Raw genomic sequence first — 17,325 nt, 5'->3', positions numbered from 1 at the left:
TGCTCATGCTGAACGAGACAACTCGGAGAGATGAATACAGTCCATGCAATTCCTCCTGGGACACAGAGAGGGGAGGGTGTGGAAACAGGAGCATTGTTTGCTGTGGCCTCCTCTCTGCCCTTCACGCCTTTCAGTGCTTTGAACCAGCAAAGAGCTTTTTCCAAGCGTGCAATGGAGCAGCTGCTCCGGCTCCCAGCTCTGGCCCTTCCCAGTCTCTGACCTTGCTTGGCTTTGTCCCTCTTGCTGTGCCTTGGTTCCCCCAGGGCTCAGTGGCTGCTGCCCAGGACTGTAGGACTGGCGCAGATGCAGTGGTTGAGACCCTCCTTGCTCCACATGGGAACCAGGAGCAAAGGGCTGCAGCACCTCGTGCTGGGGCAGAGCCCGAATTCTGAGAGGGAATAACAGAGTTATTAATGTGTATTGCTGCATTGGCATGCAGGTGCTGTGCCTGGAAACACAGAGTTCAAGATGTGCAAAAGAATTCTGCAGCTCTTGACTGGATCAGGATGTTAGCAGTGCTGAACTCCAGCTCAGTCCAAAGCAAACACATCACACCTCTGCTCGTACTTGCTAGCTTTTTTTCTTCAGGGTATCCAGAGAAAAGTAAACAGAGGAGGAGCCTGCCTTTTAATTGTTTATCAGAAATGTTTCTCAATTTGCTGTACATTCCTTTTTTAGAATGAGTTTTCTGTTTAAAAAAAAGGAAAAAAGAAAAAAACATGAAAGATAAAAACAAAAAACAAATGTGTAGTGAAAATCTTTAACTTTGGATTAAGAGGTAACTGATCTTTTTAAAAAGAGAACTCAGTTACTTTGCAAATGTTCTGATGGCATGGATCCATATTACTGACCTCAACATCACGTTTTTAAAAGATTCTGGGTTTTCTTTGTAATATTAAGTTATTTTACATTGTGGTTGAATAAATAGGAAATTGAAAGATGGATTGTGCATGACTGTGTCTTGAGTGTAAAAATATTGCAGTTTGGAATTTGGATCTAAAGTGTTGGAAATGAAATTTATAAATCCCAGTGGATTGCGTGATAGCAGCTTTACTAGAGGATGTGCAGCACTCCAAGGACTTCATCAGTGGGGTTGGGGGTAGTTGGACATTTGTCCTGTGCCACTCTGAGAATGGAATAGAACTTTGCCTGCCACCAGCCCAGGTCACCCTCTGCCACCAAAGCTCCTTGGACCTTGTGTCGCCCAAGCAGACACAAAGTGTTTGTGCTGCTCCCCCTTTTGCACAAACCCACAGAGAGCTGGGATTTTTCCAAGTCTCATGTCTGCATTGGGCCAAATTCCTAGAGAAGCAGCAGCCCATCCCAATGAATATGGCGAGTTATGGTGGATGGTTGTGAGCTCCACTTCCTGCCTAGAAATCATGAATCTGCTTCTGAATGCTGCTCCTTCAGCTCTTGGACGCCTTCTCCCACAGAGTAGGGAAAAAATACCCGGGCCACCAGTTAAATGGTGAGTTATGCTAAAGTTACTGCACTGTGGGAAATCCCTATCCATCCATATCCTATTAATATATCCATACCTGGGGGTGTGCATGGTTTTGTCTTGTGTACAAAGGAAAGAGTGTGCAAGCAACGTGACTGACATTTTCACTGTCCATGTTCATCCCATACCCATGGGTATAGAGACATTATGGAAACCCTGGCACAGACAGACCCTTCTGTCCATGGATGCAGAGACATCCAAGAGCCCCTGGCACACACAGACCCTTCTATCGATGGATACAGAGACATCCAAGAGCCCCTGGCACACACAGAGCCTTCTGTCCATGGATACAGAGACACCCAAGAGCCCCTGGCACACACAGAGCCTTCTGTCCATGGATACAGAGACATCCAAGAGCCCCTGGCACACACAGAGCCTTCTGTCCATGGATACAGAGACATCCAAGAGCCCCTGGCACACACAGACCCTTCTGTCCCTGGATACAGAGACATCCAAGAGCCCCTGGCACACACAGACCCTTCTGTCCATGGATACAGAGACACCCAAGAGCCCCTGGCACACACAGACCCTTCTGTCCATGGATACAGAGACATCCAAGAGCCCCTGGCACACACAGACCCTTCTGCCTCTGGAGGATGGAGCGTGGCGGGTGGGGGCGGTTGGTGGGCAGCGAGTCCCAGACAGCAGGCCAGACCTGACTCCAGCCCTGCCAGGCCCTGCCAAGGCTCAGTGCAGGCTCCTCTGGAATGGGAAAGCCCTCCAGCATTGTCCCTGCCCAGAGGGGCAGTGCTGGCCTGGCAGCACAGGTTGTTTTCCCCTCAGGCTGCAGGAGATGAGAACACAACGCTTGCCAGCACTGAGTGCGAGGCACAGCTCCGGGTGCTCTCCATGAACCTCAGCTCTGGGAGCACTGTCTGCCCCAAGCTCCAGGGGCTGCAGTGGGAGCCCGGCTGGGCTCTGCCCTGGGGCCATCCTGCAGGGACAGCTGGAAACAGGGAGCATTCAGCTTCCACAAACAGCCAAGCCAGGGCTGCAAGGCAGCTGCTCCAGCCCGGACTGCACTGCTGTGTGCTGTGCTCTGGGGCTGGGGCTCCCCACACAGGGGACTGGACTGGTGTGCCAGAGGAGACAGAGAAGCTTCAGCTTCAGCCTCACTGAGGTGGCTGCGTGGGCTGGGAAGAGTGGGGAGGCTCAAGGGGATTCACAGAGCTCATCCTGCTGCAAGGATGAAGAAAAGGGAGTGGGAACTCAGCAGTGAGGAGAGCTGAGGGCTGGAGAGTGGCTCTGAATGACACTAAAATCCCACTGGACCTCTGAGACATTGCTGCTCCTCAGCCAGTGACAGCATGAGTCCCTAAACCTGGGGTTCGGCCTTTCTTGTGGTCAGGGGCAACAAGGAAGGCCAGCAAGTAAAGGGGACTGCAATGGGCTGGGAATTCACTGGGGGAAAAAAGGGAGCAGTTGAGAAGTAAAAGGCAGGTGGGGGAGAGAACTGTTCAGAGAAGGGCTGAGCTACATCTTGAGCACGGTGAAAAATGTCATTTGGAGTCATCCCAGATTGATTTGATTTCAGAAGGTATTGAACAATTTTAATTTTTGGCACGTGTCATGTTTTCCCTTGGAGGTGTCCACGCTGCAAACTTGAGCTGTGTTGTCAAAATGCTCAAGCAAGTCTGTGCTGCAGGTGACACCATTTCTTCTTTGGCTGATTCCAGCCCGGTGCTGAGCTCCAGCAGAGCCCTGGCAGAGCCCAGAGCAGCCTCAGCATCCACAGAGCCCGGCTGCAAGGAGAGAAACCAGAAACTGCCCGTCAGCTAATGGCTCCTGTCCCCTAGTCCCAGCTGCCCGCGGTGCCCAGGCCATGCTGGCTGTGCTCAGAGCTGTGCCCAGAGCTGCCCATCAGTGCTGCCTTTGGGAGCAGGGCAGGAGGGCAGGACATGTGCCCAGCCTGCAGCCAGCCATGGCACATCCACCTGATCAGCAGCTGCCCAGAGCAGGATGCTCCTGTGCTCGCTGCCATCTCCCAAAAGCTCTGATCCCACCCTGCCAAGCAGACAGGGACCCACCGCACGCCATCCACGGCTGGAAAAAAAGCTGGTCCCAAACAATGTCCTCAGCCTGCTCCAAGGGCACGGCCCATCCACGCCACAGCTGCTCCCAAGCACTTCCCAATGCAGACTGGACCACCTAGAATGCTTCCTCTAGAAAAAAAACAAACAAATTGTTGAAAAGATGTTAGAGACAAAAAGGGAAAAGAAGAAGAAAGGTCAAAACTCTTAGCTCTGTCAGGGCCTTGAGGAAGGCCCAACCCCTACATGCTAGGGAAAAATCCAGCCATGGGTGAGGGAGGTCCACACTTTCTCTCTTTCCCTCTGCACTGCCCCCCAAAATAACCATGATCCCAAAGCAAACAAGGGCAGTGGAGCAGCCCAAGCCCTTCCTTGCCTGCACAGCAAAGCAGCCCCTGCACAGATTTGGGAGTCCCACCCCTGCTCCCACCACGGGGGTTTGTTTGTGTTGGGCTGGCTGCCCCAGCCCCAGCCCGGGGCACGGTGGGTGCTGGGGCCTGTTGGCAGGGCCAGGAGCCCACTCCCATTTTGTACCCACCCCAGCCCATCCCACCAGCCCTGCCAAAAGCAGCTGGGCAGCCAACTGAAGGATCAGTTGCATCTGCCCCAGCCAAGGGGGAACCTTTGCTTCCCAGCCAGGCTGGGCAATGCCCAAATCTGGGAGCATTTCCCCACGTGTGGACTCATCTGCAAATTCCCTGTGGAGTTTGGCTTTGAAGAAGGTGCCACAATAATAGTGCATCACCTTCAACTGCTGGTGGCCAGGTTGAGGAAGAGGTTGTCATCCTTGATGTCATCCTCGCTGTCTCCTGCAGCAGCAGCCCCACCCGGTACAGCTTCTCTGGGAGCTCCTTCCCTGGGGTGAGACCAGGCTGTTAGGGCTCTGCCCAGGGCCCCAGCTGTCAGGGAACCAGGACAAGCAAAACCTGCTTAGATGGCAACCACCAGGGCTGGGCAGAGCAGCTCAGCTCCAGCACAAGGGCTGCGTGTTCCCATCCCATGACGCTGGTACAGTGACACGGGCTGGGTTCCTTTGCTTCTCATTGCCAAGGCATGTGTGCAGCTGTAACTTACCAGGGCCCTGCATCACAGTGTGCCTGTGGCTCTCTCCCTTCTTCTAGGGCAGATGAATATCCTGCATCCAAGGATGACAGAACACCTCTTCTAATGAGGGTCTGTCCAAGAAGTGCATGGATAAACACCACCCGATCAGATTTTGGCACTCTGGGGAGAGAAACCAGAAACCGCTGGTCAGCTGGAGAAGGCTCCTGTCTGCTTTGCCCCACTGTTCCCTGCCCAGGCCATGCTGGATGCGCTCAGAGCTGGGCCGGAACTTTCTTGATTTTGGGGGAGAGCAGGACATGTGCCACCTCCTCAGCAGCTGCCAGAGCGGGATGCTCCCGAGCCCGCTGCTGTCTCCCAGCACTGGTATTGCACCCATGCCCAGAGAAGAGGATTCACCTGGAGAGAGCCGTTGTGGCAGCGAGAGCTGGCCCCAGCTGAAGTTCCAGCCCCTCCTGAAAGGCATCTTCCCACAGACCATCTGGTGCAGCAGGACGCCCAGGGACCAGATGGTAGCTGGCTCGCCATGGTACCAGCCAAAGCGGGTCCATTCCGGGGGGCTGTATGATGGTGTTCCTGTGGAATACAGATGGAGTTCATCAGGGGGATGCTGCTTCTCCCAGAGCCTGGCCCCAGCATCCCTGGGTGTGCAGGGGCTGCAGCAGTGGCACACAGGGTGACCACTGCCCTCTCACCAGCATCTGGGACTGGTGTACAAACTTTGGGTTGGAAAAGGAGCCACTGGTGTGGGAAGAGGACAGCGGAAGCCCTGGCTAGGCCTGACCATGACACGCAAAGGAAATACCACTGCGTGCTGGGGAAAAACCATGCCCTCATTCTCCCTGCCTGCATTGCCCCAAACATATTATGAAGCCAAGACAAACAGGGCGAGTGGAGCAGTCCAAGCCCTTCCTCTTGCCTGCACACCAAACCTGGGGCACAGGTTCTGACCTCCCTCTCTGCTACCCCCACCCACAGCTGTTTTTGTCAGGCTGGCTGCCCTAGCCCAGCCCCAGTCCTGGGCAGAGTGGTGGGCAAATCCTGCCAGCAGGGCTGGAAGATGGCTCCCCACCCAGCCCTGCTCTAAAGCAACTCAGCTGCAGATTCAGTCCCCTGAGTGGCAGCAAAAGGGAGAATCCCCGCTGCCACAGCCAGCTTGGGCTGTGAGATCTTGGGCCATGAGATGCCAGGAGCGGGAGCACAGCCCTGTGTAGGCTCACCTGCAAAGTGAGTGTAGGCTGTGTCTTGCAGGTAGGTGCCACAGCCAAAGTCGATGAGCTTTGCCTGCCCGGTGGCCAGGTCAACCAGGATGTTCTCTGGTTTGATGTCCCTGTGCAGGACCCCGCAGCTGGTGCAGTGCCGCACGGCCTCCAGCACCTGGCGGAACAGCTGCCGCGCCACCTCCTCGCGCAGGAACCCCCGTGCCCGAATGAAATGCAGGAGGTCCTGAGACTGCTCTGGCCGCTCCAGCACCATCAGAATGTCGCTGGGGAGCTCAAGCCATTCCAGCAGCTGGATGACACCGGGGAAGCCTGTGGACACCTTGTCCTGCAGCACAACCTCCAGGGGAGCGCTGGTGCCGTCGGGCTGCGGGAGGATCACGATGCCGTCAGTGGGGGCCGATGCCGGGCCAGGGCTGGGCAACCCCTCAGCCAGCCCGGGATGCTCTGCGCCCTGCGCTGGCCCCACGCCCGCTCCCCCTCGGGATGTCCTGGCGGCTTCCACCATGCCAGGGCTCGGCTCATCTCCGCCCAGCACGGCCCGGCTTCTCCCGCTGTCCCGGCTCACTCACCAGCTCGCTCCAGTGCCGGATGCGGTTCCGTGGCACCCTTTTGATGGCGACCTGCAAGCCAAGGGGAGCAGCGGGCTCAGCTCAACACCGCCCTGCCCAGCCCCATCCTCCTCCTCCTCCTCCTCCTGCGCCCCCTCCTCCTCCACCCGCCGCCGGCCCCGCCGCTCACCGGGGCACCGTCTGAGAGCCGTGTCGCCGAGCAGACGCTGCCAAATCCGCCGCGCCCCAGCAGGGAACCCAGGCGGTACCGCTCCTGCAGGGCCTCCTGCGCCTTCCCTGCGGGCGGGACGCGGCTGTCAGCGCTCGGCCCGGGGCCAGCAACGGCCCCCGAGCGCCCCTCACCCGCCCCGGCCCGGCCATCCCGCGGCGTTCGGTTTTCGGAACGCGACACGGGAGGCTCGGGGCCGGCGGCTGCGCTGCCGAGCGGCGGAGCTCGGGCCGGGCAAGCCGCAGCGGAGGCGGCGAGAGAGGCAACGCCGCCTGTGTCCTCTGCGGGCCCCGGGAGGAGCCGGGGCCGGGGCCGGGGCCGGGCTCGGGCCAGGCGGAGCCAAAAGCCGGCGATGCCGCCCCAGCCCCAGGCATTGACGCCCGCCCAGCAGCGCCAGCGCCAGCACGGCCAGAGCCGGGCTGAGGCCAGGCGGCGGCGGGACGGCCGCGGGCGGGCACGGGGCAGCCCCGCCCGGGGCCGGGGGCGGGCCGGGGGCATGGCCCGGCCCGGCACGGGGAGAGGGAGGGGGGGAGAGGAGAGGAGAGGGACGGCGGGAAAGGGAGAGCGGGGGAGGAGAGGGACAGCGGGTGAGGGAGAGGAGAAGAGAATCTAAAGTTTTGTCTGTTGCTGCTGCTGCCGCCGCCGCTGCTGCTGCCGCTGCTGCTGCCGCTGCTGCAACTGAAGCTCCGGGGCCGTTTGTCCCCGTGTCCCTTTGTCCGTTGCCCGCTCGCCCCCGCCCCGAGCCCCACGTTCCCCGAGGGCAGCCCCTGAGCCTCTGCAAACACGGGAATTTTGCCGAGTTCAGCCCAGACCCAGAGTCTGGACTCCTGCACAGTGGCTCAGGAATCCCCTCGGTCACTGCTGTGCATTGTCCCTGCTGCGGGTCAAGCACTCTCAGAGCGCATTCCCTGAATGCAGAATTTGTAGCTGACCCAGGCACTGCACTTACCTCTCCAGCATTGATTTCCAAGAAAAACAGGGGAATCCAAACTGTGTGTAGGTCATGGTATCTTAAAATGTCTAAAACTTGCCAACTCATGGATCTTAGAAGTGAGATCTGTTTGGAATTAATGGGATGGACAACTAGTGCAAGATGGAAAAGGGGATCATAAAAATAAATCGAGAAAAACGTCTTGAATTGTTTCAATTTTCCTTTAATTTCTTAAAAGCTCTTTCAGTTTTTCCAGAATCTTCTCCTCAGTCCTGTTTGCTTTTTCCAAGAACCTTTCCTGGAGAACGAGGTGCAGCTTCTGTCACAAGGTGTGCCACCAACTGCAGCTTTCCACACTGTGGGTGCAGCACAACACTTGCAGCAAAGCAGGAGAAATATTTGAAGAATTTGACAGCTTGTTCTTTTCTTTTCCTTGTGGGCTGGGCAGTTGTGCCATTGGTAAGGTTTTCATTGTTACTGTTCTACCCTAAGAAAACATGACAGGCTACCAAGAACTCTTAGGGAATGCAAGCCTGACTGAATGCAGAGAAACAAACTCTGGAGCCTGCAGCCAGAAGTGGAGAGCTGTGTGATAATCATTCCAACACCCCCAAGGACATCTTGAAAATGATCTAGAAGATGAAAATGGGCTGACAGGGAGTTTGTTTCTGTCTTCAGTCCAGATTCTTCTACATCTGAAAACAATTCCACAGTCTCCATCTAAATCAAGAGTACAATCAGTTCATGAAAAGCACCAGAACAAAGTGTACCTCTCAGGAGATGACTGAAAGAATCTGAAAAGGGAAAATGCAGGAGAAATGCATTTCTCATCACTGCAGTACTTGCCTACCTGAAACCCTCCTCCATTTCCTCTGCATGCCTGGATCTGTTGGTGTCAGTTCTGTATTGGGTGGTGCCTCCAGTCCTGAATCCCCTCATCTACAGCCTGAGGAACCAGGAGCTCAAGGCTGCAGTGAGGAGACTGATGACTGTACATCTTAGGAAGCATTAAACGGATTGCCAATTTCGGCAAATCACTTGTAATAAAAGTCATCTCCTATAGCTCTTTTGGTTTGGTTCTTCTATTTCCCTGTCATTTTCCTTTTTAAATATTCTTCCTAAAGCTAGATGATTCATTCTGCCATCTCTGACTTTGTTTCTCTCCACCTTCCCTGTGGCCACAGACTGTGACAATGAGGGGCTGCAGTCTCAAAGGTTTTAAAGGAACTAAAGGATCTCCCAGCAAAGTTTTCTGCAGAGATCCCTCTATTCTTGCCTTCCCCGGAGCTGCAGCAGCAATGTCTGTGTGCAGAGCTGGGGGCAGATCAGTGCTGGCACAGCAGCTGTGCCCAGCAGCAGCAGCAGCACTTGGTGTTGCCAGTGCTGCTGCCGTGGCCCTGCCCCGCTGCCCTGGTGGCCCTGGTGTTGCTGCAGGGCCTGAGTGCTCTCGGGGCCGGGCACAGTCCTGGGGGTGGCAGTGCCAGGGCTGCAGCAGGGACAGGCCATGGGCACTGCTGGGGCAGCGCTGATGCCTCAGGCCAGGCCCTGGGGGCTGCAGGCTCCTTGCCCAGGCTCTCTCAAGAACATGGCCAGGCCAATGCTCAGCACAGAAAAGCCCCAGGGTGAGCAGCCCCAGGCTGGCCATGGGCAGGCTGGGGGCAAACAGCATGGCTGGGGCTCTGCAAGGGCCCTGGGGGCGAGGGGAAGGAGCAGCAGAGCAGGGGCTGATCCATCCCCAGGGCGCTGCACAGCCCAGGGCAGCGTCCCAGGGCATCCTCATGGAGCTGCCAACAACATCCCCCCTCTGCAGCCCTGGCCTCTCCCCCAGCTCACAGAGGTGCCGCATCCTTGCAGGCACAGCCACGGCAGCGCTGGCTCAGGAGCCCCTGTTTGCATTGCACAGAGCAGGCGGGAGCACACCCATGCTGCTGCTGTGGGGACATGAACCTGAGGGAGCACAAATGCCATCAGGCCCTGGGGCCAGCAAGGGCTGGGGGACACCAGGGAAACCACTCAGCTTTGTCCTGGCCTCTGCAGTCAGCCAGAAAGTTTGTTCCCATTAGCTGGGAGATTCCTGTCCCACTGCAGACGCTGTTGCTCAAAGCCAGGGCTGCCTGGCAGCCACCCCTGAACTGCCCTGAGCATTTCCTTGGCTTCACCTTTCCTTTTTTTTTCCCCTTTTTTTTGTATAAATTTCTTCCTATTTCCCACCCCTGTTCCCTCCCCTGCAAAAAGCCCATCCCTGTTTGCCCTTTCCTCTCTGACCCCACTCCCCATTGCAGTTCCTGACTTGGCACCATGGAAACGTCCCTTGGGCAGCAGGATCATCCTCCAAGTGCTGCAGGAATTGTCTGCAGGCTTCTGCAGTGCCTGGTGCTGCTCCCTTGCCAGAGGCACCCCAGGCCAGGGGGGCACATCTGGGCTGCTGTGTCTGCCTGTGGGGCTCCCTGTTCTGGGCAGTGAGGAGGAGCTGCAGAGGCTCTGCAGGACTGACAGGATGGGCTTTGGGGCTGGCAGGAGAAGCTGAGGCACCTGGGCTGCTGCAGCTCCTGAAGAGGAGGCCCAGGGCTCATCCTACAACTGCTGCAAGGGTGGTTTCAGAGAATCCCAGAATCAGCAAGGTTGGAAAAGACCTTGGAGATCATCAAGTCCAACCTGTTCCATTGACACCGCCTTGTCTCCCCTGAGCCTCCTCTTCTCCAGGATAAACCACCCCAGCTCCCTCAGCCGCTTCTCATAGGACTTGTGCTCTAGACCCCTCACCAGCCTTGTGGCTGTTCTCTGGACCCCCTCCAGCCTGTAGGAGCCTGAATGAAAGATGCGGGACTCCAGGTGGCTCTTCCAAAATGCAGTTTATTACATGCAAGACGTTAGAGCAGTCCAGGGTCATGGGCGACAGAGCCTGTGCCTTCAGCTGTCAGCTGCAGCTGCAGGCAGGCCTGGAGACCCTTAGTTTAGGTTACAAATGCATTATATACTTTTCTTTGCTGCGCATCTTAATACAGTAGAACCAATCTATACCTTAACTTTTATCTATAGCCTATCATAACTATTAAAATTACCATATTCATGTTAGTATTCTCCAATCACTAAACGTTAGTACATTACAGTTTAAGCTAGAAGTTGTTTTTCAGTTTTCTTGCAGTGGAAAATTCTGAGACCTTTTTTCTTCTTGCAACATTTGCTGACTTGTTTGCTTGTGCTATCTTTCTGCTTGATAAAATCATCTTCTTGTTTGAAGTGGGTTTATCCTTTGTTCTAAGTCATAAAAACCTCCTTCTAACTAACATACCCTTTGTCTCCTTCGTTATCCAGTAAGACTGGCTCAGCAATTCTTTTCTTCTATATCAAAACTTGCTTCCATCTCTATTCCTTCCTCAGCTTCTACATTCAAAAATCTTTCTGCTAAGCATTCATATCTGTGAGACTTTCTTGTCAAACTTTCATCCTTCCCAACAGGCTGCATTTTGAATAAATCAATTGCAGTGTTCTCCACATGGAATATATAACCTGTTTCAAATTTCAGATTTCATTGTATACCATTAGCATATTCATGTCTTCTCTACAACTTCAATTATTTAAAGAAAATGGAATAATCAAAAATACCTCCATCTTCAGGATAATGTTTGAAGGTGTAAACTAACTATTCAAAGAAGTAGATCTACTTCATTTCACAGAATTGAGGACTTTGGACACTACTCATGAGCAAATATCTTTGAATTTTTTTCCTATATTTTGTCTACCTGTGGTTCATTTTAGTTCTGTTTCGTAGCTGCCCTGTGTGCATTCAGCCTAAAACTCTAGTGCTTTTATAGGCAAGGCCAATAAATTTCTCCCAACCTGCTTGATGAGTTAAGAGCTGAGACCAACCTGAGGATTGAGACATGAGGAGGAATGACTAAAATGGTAGGAATTAGCTTTTGTTGGGTCATTACTTTGTAACAATTGAACAAGGAGAAATTTTTTGATCCCTTTTTTCCTCAGTAAATTCCTCACTGGCTCCCAGGAGCCAAATTCAAAGTGTTAGAGTAGAGCACTGGGTGTAGAGCAGAACAGGTTTGTTTGTAAGTCATCTTCCTTTTGGCATCACAGCAGAAAAAACCCAAAAAACATCACCAAAATGGAAGAAGCACTTCTCTCACTCTGTCCAGTCTGGTATCTGCTTTTCTCACTGATAAGCTGGGCGTTTGTGAGGGCAGGTTTGAAGTTGGTTTAACACATTACTGTTTTGCTGCCGTTGTAGGCTATTTTAGGGTCTATTTTATTCAGATAACTTTTGCATTTCTGCTGGCTAACCTCACATAAGAAGTCCCTTGTGCAATTTTTTTTTCAAAATTTTCCCCGTTTCCCAGCTTGAGAAGCAGATTTACATCAAGTGAAAAGAAGAAAATACAATTGAGTGATATTTCTTTTCAGTGTTTTTCTCAAGTTCTGAATTTCTCATACCTCTTGTTTTTGTGTTCAGTCCCTTGCTGTTTCTTACTTTCTCTCACTTTTTTCCTAGCCCTCTGTATTTCATAGAAGCTAGAGAAGTGGAGTAAATGTAAGATCTTCATGCAGGCTTTACAGCAGCATCTGAACTTCTGGAGTGATCTCTTTTCCCAACACTACTTCTGTGTCAGCCAGACCCACTATCATTCACTATCAGCTTTCACAAACTGCATCTTGTTTACTAGATCTCACAGAAGAAACAAAACCTTTTCACCTTTTTTGGGCACGCTGTCAATGTGCAGTCGGTGCAAAATTTTACCAACAGCAAGCTCTTTTGATTAACAATCTGTTTCCCTCTTGTGCTTTCAGTGTTAAACTCTCAAAATACCTTGCAAAAAGCAAGGACTGGGTTTTGACACACTTCTGTGTTGATGCCCAGGAAGAGTGCAGGAAGGCTGGCAGAATAACCTGAGCACAGCCCCATGAAGGCTGGCCACGGCACACAGACATGGAGCTGATGGTGGGGAAGTTTCTCCCTCCCACAAGGCAAAGAGAAGCCCAGCCTGGTCCTGCAGGGCCTTGTGCTCACAGGATCCCCCTGGCAGGCCCCTTCCTGCCTGCAGCCTCACGTCAGGGGGACAAAAAGGCACTGACTGGCACCCCTGGCTGATGTTACATTCAGAATGGCATAAAGTGCAAAGCAGAGCAGAATTAGAGAATTAGTTTTAGCATGAAGCCTTGATTGCCACAACAGGAACTGTGACTCCATTATAAGTTAGTAAAAGCATTTGAAAACATTTCAAAAATACCCACACAGACCTCTGTAAATTGTGCTCAAAGGTGATAATGATCTGCAGAAGTCCTTCCTCTCCTTCATTTGTGACACAGGAAAATGGTAGCAACCTTTCCAAAGAGGAAAACTTCATTCATCTGACCAAGTACTGTATCTGAATGCTTATGTTGGAGAGTTATCCAAATCTCACCCAAAGTGTCCTGATAGCTAGGAGTCTAATGGAGCTTTATAAATCCATGCAAATCACTCTGTAGCAATGCCTTTAGGTGTAAAAAGAGCTCAGGACCACTAACTGTACTATAGAAACTTTTGGAAGAGAGTTTTCCTAGAAGGATCTCTGACTCTCTCCCCTGCTGCTTTGATGAGCAGTGTAGGGCAGGAGGAGCAAATCTCATTGCTGAGATCAGGTCCAGCTCCCCTTTTAATTGCTTCCATTTGAATATTTTATATTCAAATCAAATAGCAGTGTCTTACTTTTAAAGGGGGAAATGGATATGTGGAATCAGTACTCTAAAAACATGTCAATAGATGAGTTCTGTCTCTCTTCAGCTGCAGCAAACAAATCTGCTTGAACACAGCTCCCTGTCTGTGAATTCCTGTCAGCACTGGAACATGGCAAGGCACGTCTTGTCTGGCTTTGGATCTAAACTGCACTAATTGCTTTCACCTCCTCCCAAGCAGAGACAGATAGAGCACTGTGTTCACTGAAAAATGTCACTTCCAGCATGTGGTTGGCATAATGTTTCATAAAATTTACTTTAGAAATGTATTTCTGACCAGAAACAGAACACCAAAATACTTAAGGCATCTCTCCCTGCCCTCTCTGTGATTCATTCTTGCACTTGGAGATTTGAAGCTATTTTAGACAAATAGGATAAAAAGAACCTACCAGATCAGGATGATTTTATGTGTGAATGTTTGTACATTAATACATCCCAGTACATCTCTGTGGTGTGAGCAGATCCATTAACTTCAAAGTGAACTGAGCTATAACTGTATTTATAGGAATATAATATTAATTAAAACTTCACATGTGCTATGGGATATTTTGTGTAAAAGAATCCTTTCCATGTCTCCAATATTTTCCTAACAGTTATGAATTCTATGCATAATGCTTAAGAAGTTTGTACAAAAATGCATTGAAGCAATCTCTTCATTGCAAGCTAAAGCATGCATACAAATGTACTGCACTTTTGCCTCCAGTAATTGCAGATCACAGTCTTTAGAGAGATCTATTTCACTTGATCAGGTAATCACATAAATTAGACCATGTTTGCAGGTCATTGTGAGACTAATAATGAAAATACATGAACCATGATGTATATTTTCCCTTTGAATCTTTACACAAGACCTTGGCACTGACTTTATTTGTAGAAGAAAAAAGCCATTAGATTATGAGTTACTGCTGTTTATTACTTGTATTACAGTGGCATCAGGCTGCCTCACATTAGATGGCATTTCCATTATATAACAAATTAGGAACTTTGTGTAGATTACAGTCTGAAGTAGAAAGACAGAACAGGGAATTGCTCAGAGTTCCTCATTTCCAGTGGCAAGAAAAAAAAATTAAAAAAAAAAAACTGGCTGATAATGTGATCTTCAGAACTGAAGTGATATAATTAACATAGGCACAGAAACAGTCCCCTTCCTGGTCAGAAAGACAAAGGCATTAGTTTCATATTAAGCACATGTTACCCCTTTTGAATAAACAAGGGCATATTTTTAGGATTGAACATGCTTCTCCAGGGCTTTCTTATCACAATGACTTGTACACTGTTACAAAGGGAATTTTTTACATACAGGATATAGGACTTCTTAAATCACAGTGAAGTTTATCAGCTCTGAGATTTCCCTATCTTCCATGAAAACAAGTGAAAAATAACTTCTTTAGATATTAGATACTCTTGTAATTCCTGTAACAACGAAGTACCTAGTGACATGTAAAACGGTATTTAATCTTGTCCCTTCCATTTTGTTTGCTACCCCCAGACAGAAATTATATTTTCCAGAATCCAATAATCCAAAAATATATAGCTGAGAATTTATGAGAGGATGCCTAGAGCTGAGAATCCCACAGCTTGGCTGGGACATGAAAGAAGACAGCCAAGGCAGACAGCAGCAGAGGGAAAGATGGTGTTTGCTGTTAGTTTGATAAAAAGAGGGTGAGAGGTCCAAAGTTGGCTCACAATTCTCCACTATCTTTCAACAACTAAAAAGTCTTTTCACAGCAACACAATAAGACATTTTATATAAAAGTTACAATTTGGTAACCTTTCACAATTTCACTGCCTCCATTTCATTGCATGGAGCCCTGATGGCATCCCTTTTAAATGCTGAGAGATAAGAGATTGATAAAAGTGTGAAAAGGAGAAAAAGGTAAAAGGTTTCTGCTCAGGGCTCTAAATTAATACATTATTGATCAAAACTTGAATCAGAAAAGTTCAATGATTTGGTCACAACTAGCCTTTATTCTTTCTATCAATTCATATGCAGTCAATACCCTATTGTATTGCTACTTTGAAAGGATGTCTAGAGAAATAATGTGCTTGAACAATGCATTCCAGTGAACCTGCCTGATTGTGATTATGGGATTCATTTTTTTTCCCGGTAATCCAAAAAATGAATAGGATCTATAAAACGCACAAATGGCACAGGTACTACTGGAACAGTTTGGGCACTAATATGTAGCTGACATTGGTGAAATCTGTACCAATTCCACCTTAAAGCAGGAAGAAATTATTTGATCTTCTTTATATATATACATATATATATGTGTATGTGTGTGTGTGTGTGTGTGTGTGTATAATGTGTGTATCTCCTTGAGTAAATGCTTCTGCTCCTTATTGATTCCCCAGGAAATAGATCTTCCAAGTACCTTAAGCCAGTGTTGACATTCTATGTAACTTCATTCACCATATCATGTCAAATTAGCATTAGGTGATTATAGCTCAATGTAATTAGCTGCGTATATTAGAAGAGCAGCAATGCATGGGGCAGTTGATTACCCTGATTTTCAGTCAGCAGGGGCAGACACACATTCCCCAGTGCTCAGGGCAGCAATATGGGCTGAGCTCTCTGTGGCTGTGCTGTTCCTGCTCCAGGGCAGGCAGTGCAGGGGGGGCACAGCACCCTGCAGGCTACGGGCACCCTGTTCAGTGCCCTGGAGCTTCCACATCCATCACCAGGGCTCTGAGGTTCCCTCCAGGATCCCCGCCAGTGGAAGTCATGGCATTCTCCAGGGTTCAGGGTAGTTTGCCCAATAACACACAAAATAATAGTCATAAAAAGACAATATGGTAATACAATGAAAAATAAAAAAGTGCCTTAAAAAAAAAAAACTAAAAAAAGGGGACTTTTCAGTTAGAAACCAGTTATTGTTAAGAACAGGTAATAAAGATAACATAGAAAAACCTACATATGCATGGTGGTGGTTAATAGTACAACAGTGAGTGTTAGATGTGTTGCTTGTCTGCTCAGTTACAAGGGAAGTACATTTAATCTTTTGATTCCTTGGAAAATGCTTACTTGAAGACAGCTGGACTGGGAACAAAGTACCAAACAAACTATTTCGTTTTGCCTTTTTTATGATGAGCAATTAAATAAAAAATATACCAGTTCTGTTGATTAGCTAGAGCTTTGCAACACCTTCTGCTAACTTGCAGCAGATCTGGCTCTACAGAGAAATGAAAGAGTTCAGAGAAACAGATTTTCCTTTGCTTTTCCCCTTTTCCAATATTCTTTGTTTTACTCTTCCTGTCTTTTTCATTTCCTTTTTTTTTCTTTTGCTGTTTTTGTTATTTTCTCTCTCTTTCTTTTTTGTAGCCAGAAAAGCCAGAGAAGTTGCAAGACAATGAGGCCCTCACCAAACAACAGGGTGGCATTCCCATTGCATTTGCTAGCTAGCCACATTAAATGCCAAAAATTGTTAATGTGATGGCAGAGGTATGAGCAAGCAGTCCAGCTGCCTCCTTCCCCTCCCTAAAGGGAAGGGAAAGGAGTACCTGCCTGCCTGGAAGCTCTCTAGGGTTGGGGATGTGATTGGGGTGAGATTGCCTGACCTTGGTTCCACAGAGGGGAAATCCGTGTTCTCAGGGCCCTTAAACCTGACTTGTAAAGGCTGCCATGGTTGCCTGTGGCACAGTAATTGCCATTTAAATTACCTCTTGCCATCCACTACAGGGATGACAACTTTCTGCTGCAGTGCCAGGCTCTCAGAGGCTGACACCCTGACTTCCTTTCCCAACCCTCAGGCTGAGAGGGGTGAATATGAGCATTAATGTATATGGAACTGGATATGCTGCCTGCTCTAGCAATAAGGACATCAGAAATTCAGTTTACAGCTGCCTTCTGTTGTCTGAGGAGGTTCTAAAGAACTTTATACCAGTTTGGTTTTGTTACTTTCTAGTGCTTCTCAGTGTGTATGTACCATAACTTCCATTAGAATTGTATATTAACCTTCCACCTTCAGAAGGTTCCACTGGAGAACCACTGGGGTATGAGGAAAAATTAATTATAAAAATCAGTAGAGAACAGAAAAAAGGGACTACTAAAATGGAAGATTTTAATTGACCATT

The 17,325-nt window shown here is 49.8% G+C and overlaps 1 protein-coding gene across 1 annotated transcript; it reads right to left on the bottom strand.

Annotated features, from left to right (window-relative positions):
- Nucleotides 1-3,492: 3,492 nt before the first annotated feature.
- LOC135302368 (serine/threonine-protein kinase pim-1-like) lies at nucleotides 3,493-7,601 on the bottom strand. The gene is made up of 8 exons (XM_064422738.1): nucleotides 7,546-7,601; nucleotides 6,558-6,804; nucleotides 6,389-6,439; nucleotides 5,817-6,183; nucleotides 4,996-5,172; nucleotides 4,609-4,758; nucleotides 4,280-4,390; nucleotides 3,493-3,666 (listed from the first exon to the last, which is right to left on the bottom strand). Exons 1-6 carry the CDS (start codon nucleotides 7,599-7,601, stop codon nucleotides 4,652-4,654), a joined length of 1,005 nt encoding a protein of 334 aa, XP_064278808.1. The 3' UTR covers nucleotides 3,493-3,666; nucleotides 4,280-4,390; nucleotides 4,609-4,651.
- Between the last annotated feature and the right edge of the window lie 9,724 nt (nucleotides 7,602-17,325).

This window comes from Passer domesticus, chromosome 6 (assembly GCF_036417665.1).
Source record: "Passer domesticus isolate bPasDom1 chromosome 6, bPasDom1.hap1, whole genome shotgun sequence".
Taxonomy (NCBI): Eukaryota; Metazoa; Chordata; class Aves; order Passeriformes; family Passeridae; genus Passer; species Passer domesticus.
Note: the sequence above shows the minus strand (reverse complement) of the source record. Positions and strands in the feature narration are given on the sequence as shown.

Coding starts and splice junctions, on each gene's coding strand:
- LOC135302368 (XM_064422738.1), bottom strand. CDS start 7,601: ATGACCTACACACAGTTTGGATTCCCCTGTTTTTCTTGGAAATCAATG. Junction 6,805..7,545: donor TGGAAATCAATGCTGGAGAG/GTAAGTGCAGTG, acceptor GCCGCTCGGCAG/CGCAGCCGCCGGCCCCGAGC. Junction 6,184..6,388: donor TCCGGCACTGGAGCGAGCTG/GTGAGTGAGCCG, acceptor ATCCTCCCGCAG/CCCGACGGCACCAGCGCTCC.